General features: G+C 42.4%; 2 protein-coding genes across 2 annotated transcripts in view; both read right to left on the bottom strand.

Annotated features, from left to right (window-relative positions):
* Positions 1–6,816, bottom strand: part of akap12b (A kinase (PRKA) anchor protein 12b) — a 65,251-nt gene extending 58,435 nt beyond the window's left edge. Inside the window, exon 1 of the mRNA XM_063002386.1 lies at positions 6,589–6,816. Coding sequence (XP_062858456.1) covers positions 6,589–6,702 — 114 coding nt within the window. The 5' untranslated portion in view covers positions 6,703–6,816. The remainder of the gene's footprint in view (positions 1–6,588) is intronic.
* A 2,215-nt stretch (positions 6,817–9,031) lies between these two features.
* Positions 9,032–21,191, bottom strand: part of mthfd1l (methylenetetrahydrofolate dehydrogenase (NADP+ dependent) 1 like) — a 59,557-nt gene continuing 47,397 nt past the window's right edge. The window contains exons 26-28 of the mRNA XM_063001460.1: positions 20,614–20,766; positions 11,293–11,411; positions 9,032–9,859 (exon numbers count right to left, since the gene is read on the bottom strand). Of these exons, the coding sequence (XP_062857530.1) occupies positions 11,322–11,411; positions 20,614–20,766 (243 nt within the window). The 3' untranslated portion in view covers positions 9,032–9,859; positions 11,293–11,321. The remainder of the gene's footprint in view (positions 9,860–11,292; positions 11,412–20,613; positions 20,767–21,191) is intronic.

Raw genomic sequence — 21,191 nt, 5'->3', positions numbered from 1 at the left:
TATCCCACCTAAAGCACCGCTGATCTACAATGTTTGCTGATGGAGAAATTCTAAACTACAATCTGACATTTACTGCCTAGTATGTGAGTGAATAAAACTCCCTTACAGTTTTCTCTTGTCCCAGCAGTTTTTAACATAAGTAAATTTAGCATAAAATGTGTTCACCATTTTAATTGTAACATTTCACATAAAAATCCTTGTTTTCTATAACATTTACACAGATTTTTTTTAATGCGATTAATCGCGATTAACTATATGAAATTCTGAGATTAATCGCGATTAAAAATTTTAATCGTTTGACAGCCCTAGTAATAATATTAAGCCTGGGCAGGAAAGGGCAAACTGTTAACCGGCTGTTTTAACTGATGCATAAAACGGTGTGTAAATGCATTTCAAAATGCACACACTTTTATTGTAGCACAAAAATCATGTGTCAAAGATCTATGCAGAGCTGGCTATCTTAAATATTTAACAGCAGACTATTACAGTACGCAATTAAAAATTCATTTGCAATGCACTACCACAGCGAGCACCGACTGAACAGAGACATCCTGGATATTCATCACTGGACCAGAATAACCCGAGTTATAAAAGTCCATTAAATGACCAAATTGATGATTTGTAGGTCAATCGGTATTAAATCTGGGGTCATATGTACAATCACAAAGAGGCTGTTGTGTCTAATATAGATGCTGAACAATTGATACTTACTTTAAGAACAAATGCTATATTTTCTGCTATAGTTTATTGTTTTTATAATGTTTTATGTAAAACATGCTTAATTTCACAGACCTCGTTTTTTAAAAATCACAGATTTCACAGATTTTTAAAGTGAAGTGTCACATTTCACGGCAGTCAATAAATGACACATATATATTGAATGATTACCGTGTTTTGACCCCCCCTCTGCATCCACAGAATTGTTACTCGAGTCGTGTTTTTAGCTGCTTTAGACTTTGACAATCTTTAGAGTTTGCTGAGTTTTAAGTAAGAAATAAACTTAGACAAACTATCGGGAGCAGAATACTTTACTGGATTGTTTTTTTAAGGTGCAGCACAGTGATGATCATGTGTGTAGAGAAACACGCGGGATATTCCACTAGCACACCAGCTACTGGGTTTCTGAACACCCCGAGTTGGGCACCACTAGAAGGCACATTTGGCAGTGCAGACAGTGCAGCAGACAAAATCGGCCACTAGTCTGCTGGGTGGGAAAAGATCGGACTAAAAAGGGGGCGGGTCTTCGACGCTGTGTAGGGATCCTGTGGACTGGCAACCTGTTCAGGGTGTTTCCTGCCTTTCGCCTACTGAATTTGACCCAACGCAACCCTAAATAAAAGCGGTGGTAAAACAGGCGATGAACGATTGAATAAACAAGCTCATGGTGTTTAAATACATTTGGCCATATAGTGTAAATATTTATATAGGAGAAACTTAGATAACAATATGAACGTGTCTGTTTTAATTTCTTTATTTGACTCTGTTTGTTTCATTGGCTGATTTATTACTGATTTATTATTAGTGTGTCTGCCATGTCGCCACCCAGCTGGGTGCTGTTGACTCTGCACTAGTCTGTCTCGATTCTCGACTCCTGGACCCATTGATGGATCATGTCATTATTCCTCACATTCTATCAGGCCACACCAAAGTCCCTTCCCAATGAGTCCCTGTGCACAGAGCCAGATTAATAAAAACATGATTTGACAAGTTTGATGTGGAGGAACAGCAGTGGCCAGCACCAGCGCTTTTCTAGCAACTGTGTACATGTGTGCATGTGTACAATGTGGTAAATGTGAACAAGAAGGTGCATCTGTGTGTAAAAAATTACTGAAATTACACAGAGATACAAATATTTCTTTAAAAATGTCAAGAAGTCAGAAAAAATGAAAACAAAACAAAATGATGGCTCAGTTCTAGGACGTACAGCATGTCTGCTCACCCTACACACAGTCTAATATGGTAAATACATTCTTTTGAGTGATAAACAAGTGGACCACGGTGTAGAAACTTCCTTTTAGGGAAGTTATAATGAAGAGACCGATGGTCCTTTCAGAGCTTTCACATATTTCTGCGCCCAACAAGAACGTAAATATAGTCCCGCTCCTGTGGGACAGAAGCAGTGCCAGCCCCTCTGCTTTTATTTGTACAAATCCTGGAGGACTGTCGGACGGATGGAAGACAGTCTCCCGGCGTCCACTCAGACTACTTACGCAATCTGACTGGCTTAAGTACACAAAAGTGGGTTCAGATAACCTGAGTATTTACTCAATTACGGGTCATTGTACATTCAGATTTTTAAAATCTGATCCCATTAACCAGTGTGAAATGATGAATATAGCATCAACATTAAAAAACTAGGGTTTATAACAGTGAGCAGCAGCCTTTAAAATTCACAAACATAGACGAGAAACAGAGACTTTAGAAAGATCATTGCACTTGATTAATATTTAATAATAATAATAATTTACAAAAGATCAAATCCAGCTACATAAGTAGAGAATAAGAAGGTTGTACTGTAAGCATTTAATGTTTAGATTATACAAAACCAATTTATGAACACGGTGGGACATTATTTAACTGCCAAAGGTACAAAAAAGGACTTTTAATGTTTTGACTGACCAACGTGATCGTATTTTGTAAATATAAATGTTGAATTTGACTGATTTTCATTAACATTTACGCTATTTAGCAGACAATTTTATTCGAAGTGACTTACAGTACTGTGACAGTATATAGGTATTAGGCCTTGCTTAATGGCCCAACAATGGCAACCTGGCAGTGGTGGGGCTTAAACTAGCGACCTTTCGAATTACTAGTCCAGTACCTTAACCACTAGGCTACAACTGCCCTACAACTGTGTTGATGCCTGCAATACAAGTCAAGTCAAGTCAAGTGTATTTGTATAGACATTGTCTCAGAGCAACTTTACAGAATCCAGGACCAACAGACCAAAAAAACCCTGTTGAGCAAGTGAAAAGATTTGAAAACATGTACGTTATACAATTGTTTAAGCAGGTAAATTGATAACAGGTGAGAGTATCATGCCTGAGTATAAAAAAAGATCCAAGCCTTTGGAAACAAATACTGGTGGCGACTCAACATTTTGTCCCAAATCTTGCGTAAACATTGTCAATCAGTTCAAGATGAATATTTTTTATAGCAAAGAGGCAAACAAATGAGATGTCACCATCTACTGTACATAATATCGTCAAAAGATTCAGAGACTCAATGAAATCACAGTCCATCAGCATGCTACTGTGATAAATATACTTAGGTAGTACTTAGGAAAACCGTTGTCACTGAACACAGTCGTCCGCTGCAACCCAAAAGCCATACATCAATTCTATGTAGAAATGTTGCCGAGTTCTCTGGGTCTGAGCTCATCTCAGATGGACCGTTAGACAGGGGAAACATGCTGTGGTCAGGGATTCGTGAGGTTGAATCTTGGCTCTGCTACCGTCAGGGTGGGACTCCTGGAAGGGATTCCTCATGCAGTTACAACATCTGCTGCTTGATCCAAGGCACGTAGGAATGGAGGATTGCAGAAGCAGAGGAAGTGAAATATGAATCGGGTCACTGGATATGACTAAACTGGGAATTCAATTATGTGTAAACAAAGCCGTAATGTTTTGATTATTCAGCCATTAAACACACTTACAGAATAAAGGTTTAAACACCAAAACTACATGTTTATAACCTGCTTCATCACGTTTTACTTTCTTCTCCACCACGTGACGCGTCTCAGTTCGGCCCGGTCTCTCCCTCATTTGATCTCCGGCTCTCGATTCGGGCCGCTGCCCACACGGCGCCCCTGAGCTTTAGAAGTTGTCCTACTGCCCATCCTCAATGGGTCCTCTGTGTTCCCCTTCTCGTCCCTCTCATCTACTCAGCACTCGTTCACCCCCCCGCCGCCCCGCCCGCCTTTTCTCCTCTTCCATCCTTTATGAGGCTCTTATCTGATCGCTTATTCTTCCACGCCGCCCGGCTCTCATTACACCTCCAGACGAGACCTCGTGTGGTTCTTAACTCCATAACATCACACCCGAAAAACGCACACGGGGGTTTAATCACCCGCATGTAAGAGTACACACGATATGGTCAGAAGTACTGGAAGCACTTTTTAAACCTCCTTTTACCCTGTTCTTCAATGGTCAGGACCCCCACAGGACCACCACAGAGCAGGTATTATTTAGGTGGTGGATCATTCTCAGCACTGCAGTGACACTGACATGGTGGTGGTGTGTTAGTGTGTGTTGTGCTGGTATTTTAAAACACCGTGTCCACTCACTGTCCACTCTATTAGACACTCCTACCTAGCTGGTCCACCTTGTAGATGTAAAGTCAGATACGATCGCTCATCTATTGCTGCTGTTTGAGTCGGTCATCTTCTAGACCTTCATCAGTGGTCACAGGACGCTGCCCACGGGGTGCTGTTGGCTGAATATATTTTTGGTTGGTGGACTATTCTCAGTCCAGCAGTGACAGTGAGGTGTTTAAAAACTCCAGCATACCAGCACAACACACACTAACACACCACCACGTCAGTGTCACTACAGTGCTGAGAATGATCCAACACCTAAATAATACCTGCTCTGTGGTGGTCCTGTGGGGGTCCTGACCATTGAAGTAAAAAGATGTTAAAAAAGTATGTAGAGAAACAGATTGTAGAGGACTACAGTCAGTAATTGTAGAGCTACAAAGTGCTTCTATATGGTAAGTGGAGCTGATAAAATGGACAGTGAGTGTAGAAACAAGGAGGTGGTTTTAATGTTATGGCTGATCAGTGTACACTACTAACACTATACTACAGACCCTGACCACAATAAAGTTGTTGAGGCTACACAAGCAATTCTAACGCCATGAACATGCAGACCACTTCTTTGACGATTTGAAAATAATCAGCACTGTTGATAATCTCCGTAGAAGTGGGGGTGCTGCAAAGATCACACCAAGAACACAGCAAAGGAACTACAAGGCAAAGCAGACCACTCAACTGTAAAACGTTTGTGAAGCATAGACAGCCTGCACTCAGTAAGGGAACAATGACTTCAAAATGGTACCAGTACATTTTACCCAGGAGATGCCAGGGTAATGGTGCAGTCTTAAAGCTTGACATGCATACGTTGTATGATGCAACAAGACAATGACCCGAAAATATTTGGGAAGAGCTTAAACAGTCACTATATGAACAAAACATTGATAGTTTTAGGGGAATCTAAGTATTCATGTATTTTCTGTAACTGTCGTGGTCTGGATTGTAGTTATCTGAAGCCTGGAACAACAGACGAGAAATAAGTCCACCTACTGACATGTTTTGCAAGCTGAGAGGAAATCAAAGAGGACAAAAAGGGTCTAAGTACTTTTTCATACTCAGTAACAGCTCTAACATGATTAGGGTCGCTGTAATCTGATGCCTGTTCTAGAAACAGAAATGGCAAATCCAAGTCCATCATACATACATACATACATCAAGAGCAATGAAGCTTGATTAATCCACCTGCTGAATGTTTTATTGTGGAAGGAACCAGCGTGGAAATAAGACAAGAAGAAGAAATAAAGCCCGGATACCATACAAGACTTACACATACTCAAGATCCAGACACTGTGGAACCTGCAGCCAGTCAGATACCACGCAGAACCACTTTAAACGTTAGGTTAAACATCTTTTAGGATGTTTGGATTAGCAGTGAACGCTCACATATTCCAGAGAGCTCTTTATGTAGAACTGGTTCCCAGAAACGTAAACCATCTGAATAACCTTAAATAAATGACATTTATTAATAGCTTTACTTAGCACGGTAAACCAGGTTTGCTGTTAGTTCCACAAGACTTTGTTCTAGGACCACTATTTTTCCCCTGTATATTTTCCCACTTGGTACCAAGCTAAAGACTCTCAAATAAACCCTGGGAGGACATGGGTTGAGCTGAATTTGTGCTTTTGTTCACGCTGGGGTTAAGATAAGATCCAGAATAATTTATATATATCATTCAGTATTCCTCAGTAAATGTGTCACCCTGATCAGGATCTTAGTCGGTTTGGCCATTGCAGGACATCACATACATACCCCTTCCCCTACACTTATAGAAAAGCCAATCTATCTTCTGCATGTCTTTGGAATATGGGTGGAAACCAAAGTACTACACATAGAGAGAACCTACAAAAATCTACAGATTCAAACCCAGGTCCCTGAAGCTGTGTTGGATCATTTTGTCTTGGATTTAACTGATTGACTTTATTGACATATACAATACTGCTTGTCGTTACTTGGTTTCATTTAAACTTAACACCAATAAGGTCTGCTCTAACAAGTTTGGCATCCCACAAGGTTCTATCTTAGGATCACTACTTTTGATTTGTATAGCCTCCATGGAGTGCTACAGGCATTAAGTTTGATATTACAATATAAAAACTGAAATAACAGGTTCACCTAGAGACATACAAATCCAAGGAAACATGGAGGAACAGAACAGACGCAATGTGCGCACCTGTTTATGCACCTGTTCATACGTACGGCACCGGTGTATAAAGAGGCCAGCAGGTGCCTCCCAACCAGTCTCTTACTGGAATGCACCAGTTTTCCATCTTACCTTTCCGTCTTCGCTCTGGTCCTCCCGGGTTTCACTCAGGTCCTCTGCTCGCTCCTCCACCGGCGCGTCCTCGGCGCTCTTGGCGTCCAGCGGTTCGGATGTGCTCGCTCCCATCCCGTTCCACAAACACAAACACGAACAACGCAACACGAACTGCTGTTCAGATTAAAGACCAAGGTCCGGCAGTGTGGTGTGGGCAGCACCAGCTCCTTCAGAACGAACGCGCAAAGTCGCCTGGCTCCTACAGGGATGAAGTCGGCTGTGTCCGCAATCACCTTTGTAGGACCCCTCCTCCCTCCCGGACCCGCCTCGCAGCATCAAACACTGGAATTAACCGGGCACTCGGTATACAGCCCTGACCCAAACCTAACACTGTAATACCGTACTAAATAACATCCTAAATACCACTAAATACCGCTTACAGTACAGTACTGCAATCACACACGAGCACACTTCAGTGTTTATTCCAGATTATAATAAGCGCAGCAGCATGCGGTTTTGGGACGGAGCCCACGAGTCACCTGAGTGATTCGATTCTTCGAAACAGTGAATCAAACTTTGTGTTTTGATTCGCTTGAGTCACATCCAGATCATTTATTCAGTCATTCGTTCATCGCCTGATTTACCACCGCTGTATCCTACTCAAGGTCGCGGTGGGTGCAGCCCACTGGGCCAACACACTTTCATTCACCAACACATTTACACACAGGGTCATTTTTGTTGCTCCAATTAACCTGACTGCATGTCTTCGGACTGTGGGAGAACATGCAAACTCCACACACTTTCCACTTCTTGCTGTGAGGCGACAGTGCCACCAAGCCACCAATTTTTGAGTCCATTATTACACCCTGCATGTACATATTATGGATAGTTGGTGTATAGTATGTGAATATAGTGTACTATACACAGACCAGGTATAACATTATGACCACCTTTCTAATATTGTGTCGGTCCCCCTTTTGCTGCCAAAACAGCCCTGACCCGTCGAGACATGGACTCCACTAGACCCCTGAACGTGTGCTGTGGTATCTGGCACCAAGATGTCAGCAGCAGATCCTTTAACTCCTGTAAGGTGTGACGTGGGGCCTCCATGGATCGGACTTGTTTGTCCAGCACGTCCCACAGATGCTCGATTGGATTGAGATCTAGGGAATTCGGAGGCCAAGTCAACACCTCAAACCGTTCCTGAAGCATTTTTGCTTGGTCATCCTGCTGAAAGAGGCCACAGCCATCATGGAACGGTCTCCATGAAAGGGTGAACATGGTCTGTAACAATGCTTATGTAGGTGCTACGTGTCAAAGTAACATCCACATGGATGGCAGGACCCAAGGTTTCTCAGCAGAACGTCGCCCAAAGCATCACACCGCCTCCACCGGCTCGCCTTCTTCCCGTAGTGCATCCTGGTGCCGTGTGTTCCCCAGGTAAGCGGCGTGCACGCACCCGACCATCCACATGATGCTCCGTGGTACATGGAAACTGAGATCCTCTACTTCCGGGATCCTCACTTATACATACGCCTGTCTATATGTAAAAATTAAGCATTGCCCCTTGCACACTTCTCCACTGGACTGATTGTATATACTGCTTTATCCTACTTCCTAACTACTTGTATATGTATATATATATTTTATATTTATTTATTTATAAGTAGAGCACACTGAACCTCACTGTACTTGTACAATGACTATAAAGGTATCCATATTTGTGAAAGAGCTTTTCCAGTTCCGGCTTACCGTCCCCCTGTGGATAAAGCAAGTTCTATTAAGACGTGGTTTGATGAATTTGATGTGGGGGTACTCCGACAGGTCCTGAAAGTCTCACTCTGGCCTCTTGTTACTGCTGCTTTCCTAAGACCCCATTATTCTACCTCAAATAAGATCTCTCACTTAAAACGAAAAGCTCAGCATGCCCGTACGACCAGCGTGGACTCGACACAGAGGTCGATTGTGAGTTCTCAGCAGCACCGTTGGACGCCTCATAGGATGTGGCTTTTGTCCTTGTAGAAACAAATAATTTGACTCATTATGAGCGACTGTAGAGTTTGTAGCTGTGGGTTATGTTTTGAAATTGTGCCAATAAAAGAGCATGGATTTACCAGAGCCTACTGAGCACACTACTAAAAAGAAAGGAAACCCACACAGACACATGGAGAACATGCAAACTCCACACAGAAAGCACCCGGACAGCTCCACCAAGGAATTGAACCCATGACCTTCTTGCTCTTAGGCGACAGTGCTACCACCCTGGAAATAATCAGGCAACTGAAAATTATATTTAATTTTATATTTTCATCAGTTTATGGTATGAAAAATTCTTTCAGTATATAATTTGATACACCGAGCTATAAGGTGTGGAGTTATGGGATGTCATGAGTGCGTGGGGTTCTTTTTAAATAGCGTATTCATAAACGTTCATAAATCCTGAAAAATAACATACAGAGAGTGTCAGGGCACAACCCAGCAAGTTTAATCCAAACGTAAGCAATTTGTGCTCATGGTAAGGCATCGTACACAAACAAATAAATTTATCCTGGTCAGGGGCGCAGTGGGTCTGATTTATTGGGTAAAAAGTAGGAAACACATCGGACAGGTCGCCAGGCCATCACAGGGAATAAACACACACACTTCAAACACACAGCTCCAGTTGGTCTTTGGATTTGTGGGAGGAAACCGGAGCACCTGGAGGAAACCCACACAAAGTACACATAGAAAGGACCCTGACTACCAATCAAACCCATTCCCTTCTTGCTATAAAGTGACATCACTACCCACTGCGCCACCCTAAATAAACACATTAATGCAAAATGAACCAAAAAAGCTTTATCGAAGTTTAAAAAGGAAATAAAACCATGAAACAACAATATTGAACCCATTTGGGGATCACTTTAACCATGTACTTTAACCCGTCTAGAACAAAAACAGGTGGTTTGTAATGTAAAACACACCCATTTACAGAAACTGGCCTCATAGCTCTTGTTTAAACACACAAATCAAATCAGCTGTTAAAATAATAAAAGCTGTAAAGTAAATCTACATGTAAACATTAAATCTACAGTGAAACATTAAAAACAAGAATTATAAACAATAACGTGAGATTTTTTCATGTCTGTAAACAAAGCACACAACAGCAGACGTGATAACACAAATAATAAAAAGATTAATACAGTATATAAACGCGTCCATGGGACTGTTCGGTCCTCTACATGCCAGGATGACACGTTACACTGGCGTCGGGTTGATCTGTCACTCCAGCGTGGAAAACGTGGCGTCACTGCAGAAAAGACGAGAAAGAACGACAAACTGAGAAACAGTTCACATCTCTACATCCTCCATTACAGAAAAAGTTGGGACAGGGGCAATTTAGGGCTAGTAATGAGGTGCAAAAACAAAATAATGATGTGATTCTAAACAGGTGATTGTGATCATGGTTTGGTACAAAAGCAGCATCCAGGAAAGGCTGAGAGTCTCTGATGAGTGAAGATGATCAGAGGATCCAGTTTGTCCACAAATGTGAGAGAAAATGATTGAAATGTTTACAAACAATGAACCTTAAAGAAAGATTGGAAGGGATTTGCATGTTCTCCCTCTACAGTGCAGAATATCATTAAACCATTCAAGGAATCGGGAGGAATTTCAGTGTGTAAAGGCCAAGGGTGCAAGAATAATCTGAACGCTCGTGATCTTCCATCCCTCAGACGGCGCCGCATCAAGAACCTCCACTCAACACTAGCTGATATAACCACATGGGTGAGGGATTAGTTTATCAAACCTTTATCAAGCTCTACAATACAGAGTTACAGCACAGATGATACTTAAAACTTTACTGTGTAAAAAAGAAGCCTCATGTTAACCATGTCCAGAAGCAGCGTCGACTTCTCTGGGCTCGGAGGTATCTAGGATGGACCATCACACAGCGGAAACGTGTATTGTGCGCAGATGAATCAGCATTCCAGGTCTTTTTTGGGACCGTCCAGACTGTTATCAGCAACAAGTCCAAAAAAGCCAGGGTCTGTCATGGTATGGGGGTGTGTCATTATCAGGGTCTGTCATGGTATGGGGCGTGTCAGTGCCCTTGGTAAAGGTCATTTACACTCTGTGATGCAGCAATAATGCAGAAAAGTACATTGAGATCTTAGAGCAACACGTGCTGCCCTCAAGACGTCGTCTTTTCCAGGGACGTCCAGCATTTTTCAACAAGACGATGCAAAACCACCTGCTGCACACATTACAAAGGCGTGGCTGTGGAGGAAGAGGGTACGGGTACTGGACTGGCCTGCCTGCAGTCCTGACCTGTCCCCAGTAGAGAACGTGTGGAGGATTTTGAACCCCGTACTGCTGCACATCTTAAGACGTGTTTGCAGGAAGAACGAGACAAAATAAAAGCTGAAACACTAAATCACTTGGTCTCCTCGGTGCCAAAACCTCTTTTAAGTGGTGAAAAGGAACGGCAACATTACAAAGTGGTAAATGCTTTACTGTCCCAACTTTTTTTGAATGTGTTGCAGGCCTAAAATGCAGGAATGGATGTTTATTAATAAATGAAATGAAGTTGAGCAGATAAAACATGAAATATCTCAGGTTCATCCTGTCTGACATCAAATAAAAGTCAAAGTAAATGTAAGGAACTCCCAACATTTTCTGATTTGGGTTCGTAAAATGTACTTATTTGTTATTATTTCTGCAGTGTATCTCTGTACGTCTCACCTGAGAGGTAGTGTCGGATATGAAGAGGTTCAGAAGAGCCCGGTTATCTCCTCTGTAACAGGATCCAGATCGATATCGTAGAAACAGGGTCGCGTGGGCAGACCTGGCATGGTGCTCATCTGTATAACACAAACAACATCCTGTCAGTATCATCACATCTGAAGATCTGATGCTTTAGAGACACTGATGATTTTTTAATTAAATACTACTAATAATAAGGTCACATGACCATGGAGACGATGCCACTGAATGTCATTTAACACTGGAGCAGCAGCACACGCCTTAAACAAGCAGAGCGGCTACCATAAGTCCACCTTAAAATCTAAAATAATTGGTGATACATTTGAATGCTTTTATATATACATATACACCAATTAGGCATAACATTATGACCACCTTCCTAGTATTGTGTTGGTCCCCCTTTTGCTGCCAAAACAGCCCTGACCCATCGAGGCATGGACTCCACTAGACCCCCTAAGTTGTGCTGTGGTATCTGGCACCAAGATGTCAGCAGCAGATCCTTTAACTCCTGTAAGTTGTGACGTGGGGCCTCCATGGATCGGAGTTGTTTGTCCAGCACGTCCCACAGATGCTCGATTGGATCGAGATCTGGGGAATTTGTAGGCCAAGTCAACATCTCAAACTCGTCGTTGTGCTCCTAAAATCGTTCCTGAACCATCATCCTGCTTAAAGAGGCCACAGCCATCAGGGAACTGTTTCCATGAGAGGGTGAACATGGTCTGCAACAATGCTTAGGTAGGTGCTACGTGTCAAAGTAACATCCACATGGATGGCAGGACCCAAGGTTTCCCAGCAGAACGTTGCCCAAAACATCACACCGCCTCCCATAGTGCATCCTGGTGCCATGTGTTCCCCAGGTAAGCGACACACACGCACCCGGCCATCCACGTGATGTAAAAGAAAACGTGATTTATCAGACCAGGCCACCTTCTTCCATTGCTCTGTGGTCCAGTTCCGATGCTCCGTGCCCATTGTTGGCGCTTTCAGTGGTGTACAGGGGTCAGCATGGGCACCCTGACTGGTCTGCGACTATGCAGCCCCATACGCAACATATAATCAGTGTTACTCACTTCACTTGTCAGTGGTTATAATGTTATGCCTAGTCGGTGTACATTTGTGCAATCAGCTAAGCATCACATAACAGCAGTTTACAATGAAAATCGAAGCTTTAAATTCATTATTTTTATAAAGCAAATGATCTTAAAATAATACCGACTGCAACCTATGAAGAGGAAAAGTAAAGACGATCGATTTATTTATCTCCAGTACAGTTTATACTGGTAGGGTCAGGGTGGGTGTGTGTGGGGGAACACTGGGACCGAGATGTAAACACAGCCTGGATGGGGTTACGTTCCATCATGGGGCTTTTAAAACAAGCAGTGTGTGAATTAGCTACTGTATACTGAGGGGTGTGGAGTCGATGGGTATGTAAAAGAAAACCTAGGCATTTAGGCGCACACTGTGACCCTGATCAGGAAACTATATAAGATAAATATAATTGAATCTATAGAAAAATTGATTATAAATTATTATATGGAGTATAAAGGAAAAAAAGATAAAGGGCGGGGCACCTATGATAGATTAAGGGTAGGGCAGTTCTTTGCCTATTCGTTAAGGTAATGAACTAGAAATCAAAAGGTCGCTGGTTCAAGCCCATCACTGCCAAGAGATAAAATCATCTGCTAACTGCCAAAAACATAAATGTGTATATGTGTGTGTGTGCATTTTAGGGCTGTTGTAGCCTAGTGGTTAAGGTACTGGACTAGTAATGGAAAGGTCGCTGGTTCAAGCTCCACCACTTCCAGGTTGACACTGTTGGGCCCTTGAGCAAGGCCCTTAACCCTCAATTGCTTGGACAATATACTGTCACAGTACTGTAAGTCGCTTTGGATAAAAGCGTCTGATAAAAACAGTACAAAGCTCTTTAAAATGTTCCTGATTCCACTAGCACACCAGTGCTGGGATTCTGAACTCTACATGTTCGAATCTCGGCTCTGCTACTACTTGACTGTCTGCAGTGCCTGCAGCGGACTAAATCGGCCACTAATCTGCCGGGTGGGAAAAGACCGGACTAAATCCACCAGGTATGGGAGGATATGAAGGGGTCGGTGGGCTGAATATACCCTCCTTGGGTGCGATAGGGGTCACCAGCATAGAAAGACGCTAAATAGGAAGAAAAAGGGAGAAAATGCATCAATAAAATAAAAATAAAAACCTCCCCGAGTTCATTTTTCAAAGCCAAGACTACTGTTACTTTATGCATGGGTTCATTTCTCTTCAGCTTCTTTAAAACCCATCTTAAAATCTGTAGTATAGGAGTGAACCAATCAAAATCATGCAGCCTCTGTCTGAATCAGCAGGGTTTAGATCAAATATCCAGTTCAGTGACTGAAAAAAAGCCTGACGCTTATTAAAAAAAGCCCAGCATATCAATAAAACTGTAAAGTCGAGTTGGCGCAACAGCAAAGTGGTTTTAACCAAATTGAAAATGTCCGGTTGGCGCTCGGGTGGCGCAGCGCAGCGGTCTGTCAGACTTCATTGGCTATGTCCGAGGGTTTGGCTGTTTTTTTACAAAACTATGGCCGATTATCATTTGGGAGAAAACTCGAGCACTGACTGAGCAATGCTTCGGATTGGCGTCCTGTCCTTGATATTCCAGTGTTTCTCAGGGAAAATAGATCCGCACGACCATGACTAGGATAAAGCAGTTGATGAAAATGAAATGATAAGTGGTCATTCATAACTAATTCACTTGAATACTGGCGAGGGTCAGCTACAATCTAATCTAATCCCCACTGATTTAGAATTACGTCTAATATGTCTAAACCAAAGCTTAGCTGTAGAGCACTTTGAGGCAGAGGAAGCTCTCGATGGCTAAACACACAACAATAGTGGGTTTGGTCATAAACACAGACACAACCCAGACCAAATATTTCCTCTATTATTCCTTAATATGGTTTCCACTATCCAGATATACAACCCCAAATCAGAAAAAGTTGGGACAGTATGAAAAATGAAGTTTCCTACATTGGATGAACCTGAGATATTTCATGTTTTATCTGCTCAACTTCATTTCATTTATTAATAAACATCCATTCCTGCATTTCAGGTCTGCAACACATTCCAAAAAAAGTTGGGACAGTAAAGCATTTACCACTTTGTAATGTTGCCGTTCCTTTTCACCACTTAAAAGAGGTTTTGGCACCGAGGAGACCGAGTGATTTAGTGTTTCAGCTTTAATTTTGTCTCGTTCTTCCTGCAAACACGTCTTAAGATGTGCAGCAGCACGGGGTTCAAAATCCTCCACACGTTCTCTATTGGGGACAGGTCAGACCCTGGCTTTTGGACTTGTTGCTGATAACAGTCTGGATGGTCCTTTTTGCCTTTGGTCCATTTTCCACCAAACAGACCTGGAATGCTGATTCATCTGACCACAATACACGTTTCCACTGTGTGATGGTCCATCCTAGATGCCTCCGAGCCCAGAGAAGTCGACACCGCTTCTGGACATGGTTAACATAAGGTTTCTTTTTTGCACAGTAAAGTTTTAAGTATGATTTGTGCAGTAACTCTGTATTGTAGAGCTTGATAAAGGTTTGATAAACTAATCCCTCACCCATGTGGTTATATCAGCTAGTGTTGAGTGGAGGTTCTTGATGCGGCGCCGTCTGAGGGATGGAAGATCACGAGCGTTCAGCTTAATCTTGCGTCCTTGGTCTTTACACACTGAAATTCCTTGAATGGTTTATTGATATTCTGCACTGTAGAGGGAGAACATGCAAATCCCTTCCAATCTTTCTGAGGTTCATTGTTTGTAAACATTTCAATCATTTTCTCACACATTTGTGGACAAACTGGATCCTTTGATCATCTTTACTCATCAGAGACTCTCAGCCTTTCCTGGATGCTGCTTTTGTACCAAACCATGATCACAATCACCTGTTGACATCACATCATTACTAGCCCCCGTCCCAACTTTTTTTGGAATGTGTTGCAGGCCTGAAATGCAGGAATGGATGTTTATTAATAAATGAAATGAAGTTGAGCAGATAAAACATGAAATATCTCAGGTTCATCCTGTCTGACATCAAATAAAAGTCAAAGTAAATGTAAGGAACACTGTGTTTTTATTTTATTTGCATTTTCCATGCTGTCCCAACTCTTTCTGATTTGGGGTTGTAAGAGGAAGGAGACTATATGACTAGTAACCATGAGATTGAAAGTTTCACTCCTTCACTATGTAGCGTCCGTCATTCAGCACTTCTTTTAGCTCAGAACGAAGAAGAACTTGTGTTTGTCTCCGACATACCAAACGCTGTAAACAGAATTATCTTCAAGAGAAGATCTCCGGTGTCTAATGACTTGTGGACTGTTTACAGACGATTAGAGCAGATGAGCCGGCCGGGTCCATGATCAGTTTCCTGTCGGAGCACACGGCCTGAATGAGTCGCCCCCCGAACACTTAAAGAGGAGTATAGAAGGGACTCCGTTCGTCCTGCAGAGGGGCGTTTGTTGGTTTGTTGGTGTTTAAAAGGAACAGTGTGCTTCTATTCGGTTTGGACAGATATGGTAAATGTAAAGAGGCTTAAAATGCTTTATCAGCAGAACCCAGCAGTAACATTAGGCTTCTTAATTTATTAATTACAGAATCTGATATTGTTACGAATCAGCTGATGAAACTACAGACAATTAGATACTTTTTGTTTTTGCTAAATAGCCACATGTGACAGTTGAGAAGAAAATGTTTGCAAAAAAAATATGGCTAAATTATAATTTAGGGGAAACATGTCCACTCTACTGAAGCAACGCTTCAGTAAATACAACCCCAAATCAGGTTGGGACGAATTGGAAAATGCAAATAAAATAAAAACACAGAGTCTCTTACATTTACTTTGACTTTGATTTGATGTCAGACAGGATGAACCTCAACTTAATTTCATTTATTAATAAACATCCATTCCTGCATTTCAGGCCTGCAACACATTCCAAAAAAAGTTGGGACGGGGGCAATTTAGGGCTGGTAATGAGGTGAATAAATGAAATAATTATGCACTACAATACAGAGTTACTGCACAAACGCCACTTAAAACTTTACTGTGCAAAAAAGAAGCCTTATGTTAACCATGTCCAGAAGCAGTGTCGACTTCTCTGGGCTTGAAGGCATCTAGGATGGACCATCACACAGTGGAAACGTGTATTGTGGTCAAATGCATCAGCATTGCAGGTCTTTTTTGGAAAAAATGGACGCCGTGTGCTCCGGACCAAAGATGAAAAGGATCCAGACTGTTATCAGCAACACGTCTAAAAGCCAGGGTCTGTCATGGTATGGGGGTGTGTCAGTGCCCTTGGTAAAGGTCATTTACACTCTGTGATGCAGCAATAATGCAGAAAAGTACATTGAGATCTTAGAGCAACACGTGCTGCCTTCAAGACGTCGTCTTTTCCAGGGACGTCCAGCATTTTTCAACGAGACGATGCAAAACCACCTGCTGCACACATTACAAAGGCGTGGCTGTGGAGGAAGAGGGTACGGGTACTGGACTGGCCTGCCTGCAGTCCTGACCTGTCCCCAATAGAGAACGTGTGGAGGATTTTGAACCCCGTACTGCTGAACATCTTAAGACGTGTTTGCAGGAAGAACGAGACAAAATAAAAGCTGAAACACTAAATCAGATAAAGAAGTCGTATGTAAGCGGAAGTCCTTGAGCCCCATTGTTCTCCGGCTGGACCTTCCCTCACATATCTGGAGAATGACATCAGCCACTTCCTAAATCTCAGTCTCTCTTATCCGTACCGCACCCACCCTGCCCCTCACCGTCCCTCAGGGGCTCCCCGATCACTCATCCGCTCTCTACTGCATGGAAACAGCCTGGTGTGCTGGTGTGCTCTGTATTGGCGGGGATGAGCCGAACGTTCAGATCAATACAAACCAACTTCACACTTTAACAATAGAATTACAGAAACGATTCATGACGTACGGTGCTTATTTTAGCCGAATAAAAACGGATTAGACAGGATAAACGGGCGGTTGCCCTGGTTTTAGTGAGTACAGACTTGAAGGAGAGGACAGGTTGGGTGGTTCAGATGTAGGACTCGTCCTAGTGGTGGATTGTAAAAAAAACAAAAAAAATATATATAATTTTAAATGAACAGTAACTCACACACCATGACCATAACTCCTGTCTAAATCAGGAACTGAGATTTTCTTTCTTTCTTTCACAATGACCAATGTTTTTTGCTTTATATTTCATTAGCTTAAGTATGAGACTCCCTATTTTGGGATTGTTTGATTTAACCCACGTTCACACCGCCAGAGATGAAACACGACAAAGCCTGTGGATTGTGTTCATTATTAATTAAAGCTGACGATTTCTGGCGACAGAAATTATACAGGATAAACGGGTGATTGCCCTGGTTTTAGTGAGTACAGACTTGAAGGATTGAAGGTTAAATGGTTCAGACGTACTTGACTAGTCCTAGTGGTGTAACTCTGCGTTTACACCAGGAGCAACACGACAAAGCTTGTGGCTTGTTTTCATTTCCAATTAAAGCCGACGATTTCTGGCGACAGGATGCAACGAACATTGGCCAGCCCAAGTGGGTGGAGTGGGTGACACGACAAACCCGAAGAAAGTGTAACTTTATGCAAAATAGGAGTCAAGCGATGCGGCTATTGCCAATAAGAATTGATCATTAAGCAGAGCGGTACTTACAGTGTCTGATTTCTGCAAATAGCAGTGATCACAAAGAACAAACACAGACTTCTTGTCATGTTGACTGCACAGACAGTGATGGACTACACAGGGATGAGATTAAAACAAACAACAAGCAATTTCCCTCCAGGATTCTGTATTTTCAGTGGGAACACAGCAGATTTGTGGTAAAAACTGGTCCAATAGTTTTTTCTATACGCTCTGTAGATTTATTTATTTGTTTATTAGGATTTTAACGTCATGTTTTACACTTTGGTTACATTCATTCATTAAGATTCATCAAGTTTAATGTCAAACACAGTCATGGACAATTTTGTATCTCCAATTAACCTGACTGCACGTCTTTGGACTCCCGGAGGAAGCCCTCGCAGACAAGGGGAGAACATGCAAACTCCACACAGAAAGGACCCAGACCCGCCCCACCTGGGGATCAAACGCAGGACCTTCTTTCTGTGAGGCGACAGTGCTACCCACCAAGCCACCGTAGATACTAGCCAGTAAAGTATGCTGTACTGCCATCACCTTGTGACAACATGTGAAAGTCGCTGCATGTAAAGCGCATTAAAGCATTTTAAAGCGACTGTCGACCAAACCTCAGAGTACTGAGCTAAATATTATATACAATTAGTGTCATTCGAATGGTATAGTTACACACTATGTAGCACATGGGACATGTACAAGGAGCAGTACAGGATGTACAGTAGCGCTTCAAAATACCAGACCAAAAAAAAAAAAAAAAAAAAAAAAGATTGAAGTTTTTGCATCTGTTACTATAATAAATACACCAATGCACTAATCAGCCGTGTATTATAGTAAAAAAAATACATTTTAATATTAATTTTAAACGTCTGTAACTGTGTGAAGCTGGTTGTTTCTCCGGCCCCGGTTCATTTCCAGTTTAATCTTATTAAAATAATCTGCTTTCTAATAGAATTACACTTTATTACATTAACACTAATCACAGGAGAAATGACATAATCAAGCTTAAATCATAATCACAGTCTGAGAAAACTGTGGGGTATCGTTAACACTGGGTTTATTAAAAAAAAACAACGTAACTTCTTTCTTAATTAATAAAAATTAAAAATAAATTTGCTACCAATTTGTTACTAATGAGGTTCATGAGCTCAGAGGTTAAGGTACTGAACTTACATCCTAGTAATCAGAAGGCACCAAGTCTGCTGGTTTTTCCCTTTAGACGAGTGTATGAACGACTATACTGATTAAATTTGTGCACCCTACGATTATGCTATAAAATCCTTCTTTTAAAAATCTCACCCTACTCTTCCAATTCTGCAAAACAAAGCCGTTAGGTTTCATTTGGCTCCTGCGTTCGGCGATAACGAAGAGCAACGTGAAGCGTGGGTGAGTGTTTAAACGACAGAAGATGGTAAAAATGTAAACAAGGGACGGGAGGAGTGAGATTCCAGCCATGCCAAGGACTGAGCTAAAGGACCGCGAGTCCTTCCAGCTGGGTTTATAAAAAAAACAAAAGAAAAACGGTTCTCTGGGGTGTATTATCGAGCTCAGTAATGAAAAGTACACGCTCGAGGGCCACGCCCATCAAACAAAACACAGCAGTTGTTTTAACAAACCTCAGAAAATCCTTCTATCTGTCTCTCTGAGCCCTTTATTAGGTGGACGATCGGGTGGACAAGACGCACCGTATCTCTGTCATCAACACACAAACACACAAGCGCAGGAATCTGTGTCCCGGCCCGGCAGGTTCACAGGTGGAACCTGAAGTCTGGAACCAATCAACAAGAGCAACAATAACAAGTGAATTCGGTTACTGGCCAATTAAAGGCTGAATGAGTGGACAGATCTGATAACACGGTCAGATTTAAGAGGCAGCATGAAAAAGGGGAGAAAAATCATCACCAGGCCAAACCAAGCAAACCAAGCCTGTAAAAACCATCATGTCATTTAAAACCCGTGTCGACGGGGTCACAGCGGAGTATAACAAAGCTGGGTTTCATTTTAATACTGACTCTGGTGAAAATGCTTCTGGAAATATGGGAGATGATTTTAATAGAGATCGCATTTTCACTGTAGCATACGCAACAGGCAGCCTCGTTCGAGAAGGTCCGGGGTCGTCACTTCTTTTCACCTACCAGGGCGGGGTCTTACAGAGAGCAGTATCGCATGCAGAAAGCCACGCACTGTCATCCGTGATCAAAGAACCTGTTTGTGTCCCTCCCCTACAGACACACAGCCAACCCTGTGTCTGTCTGTTTGTTTGTTTATTAGGATTTGAAGGTGATGTTTTCCACTTTGGTTCCATTCATGACAGGACAGGACGTTACATGTTACCCATAATTCATCAGTTCAAGTTTAATACCAAACGTCATGGACAATTTTGTATCTCCAGTTCAACACACACAGACACGGGGAGAACATTCAAACTCTACATAAAAAGCACCCGGACCGCTCCACTTGGGAATCAAACCCAGAAGCTTCTTGCAGTGTCGCCTGGCAGTCGTTTGTCTGAGTAGATGCCTGACCGGCTGCTAACAGAGCTGAATTCGGACACATTTTGCACCTCTAGGTATTTTAAACTCTTCTAAAGTGCGAGTGCACCACTCACCGTTCCGACCAGCGGGTAAATGAACCCGGCTCCGATGCTGGCACGGACGTCTCTGATGGGAAGGGTGAAACCGGTGGGCACGCCCTTCTTCTCAGGCACGTGAGACAGAGACAGGTGGGTCTTGGCCATGCAGATTGGTAAAGAGTCAAAACCCTGCAGGAACACATAACAGCAACAACATCACGTCTGCACAAACATACACAAACATTTTATTATGACACACACCGATCAGCCATAACATTAAAACCACCTCCTTGTTTCTACACTCACTGTCCATGTTATCAGCTCCACTTACCACATAGAAGCACTTTGTAGTTCTACAATTACTGACTGTAGTCCATCTGTTTCTCTACATACTTTTTAAACCTGCTTTCACTCTGTTCTTAAATGGTCAGGACCCCCACAGAGCAGGTATTATTTAGGTGGTGGATGATTCTCAGCACTGCAGTGACACTGACATGGTGGTGGTGTGTTAGTGTGTGTTGTGCTGGTATGAGTGGATCAGACACAGCAGCACTGATTGAGTTTTTAAACACATCACTGTGACTGCTGGACTCAGAATAGTCCACCAACCAACA

The sequence above is a fragment of the Trichomycterus rosablanca genome, chromosome 9, assembly GCF_030014385.1.
Source record: "Trichomycterus rosablanca isolate fTriRos1 chromosome 9, fTriRos1.hap1, whole genome shotgun sequence".
NCBI lineage: Eukaryota > Metazoa > Chordata > Actinopteri > Siluriformes > Trichomycteridae > Trichomycterus > Trichomycterus rosablanca.
This window is presented reverse-complemented; position numbering and strand designations above follow the sequence as displayed.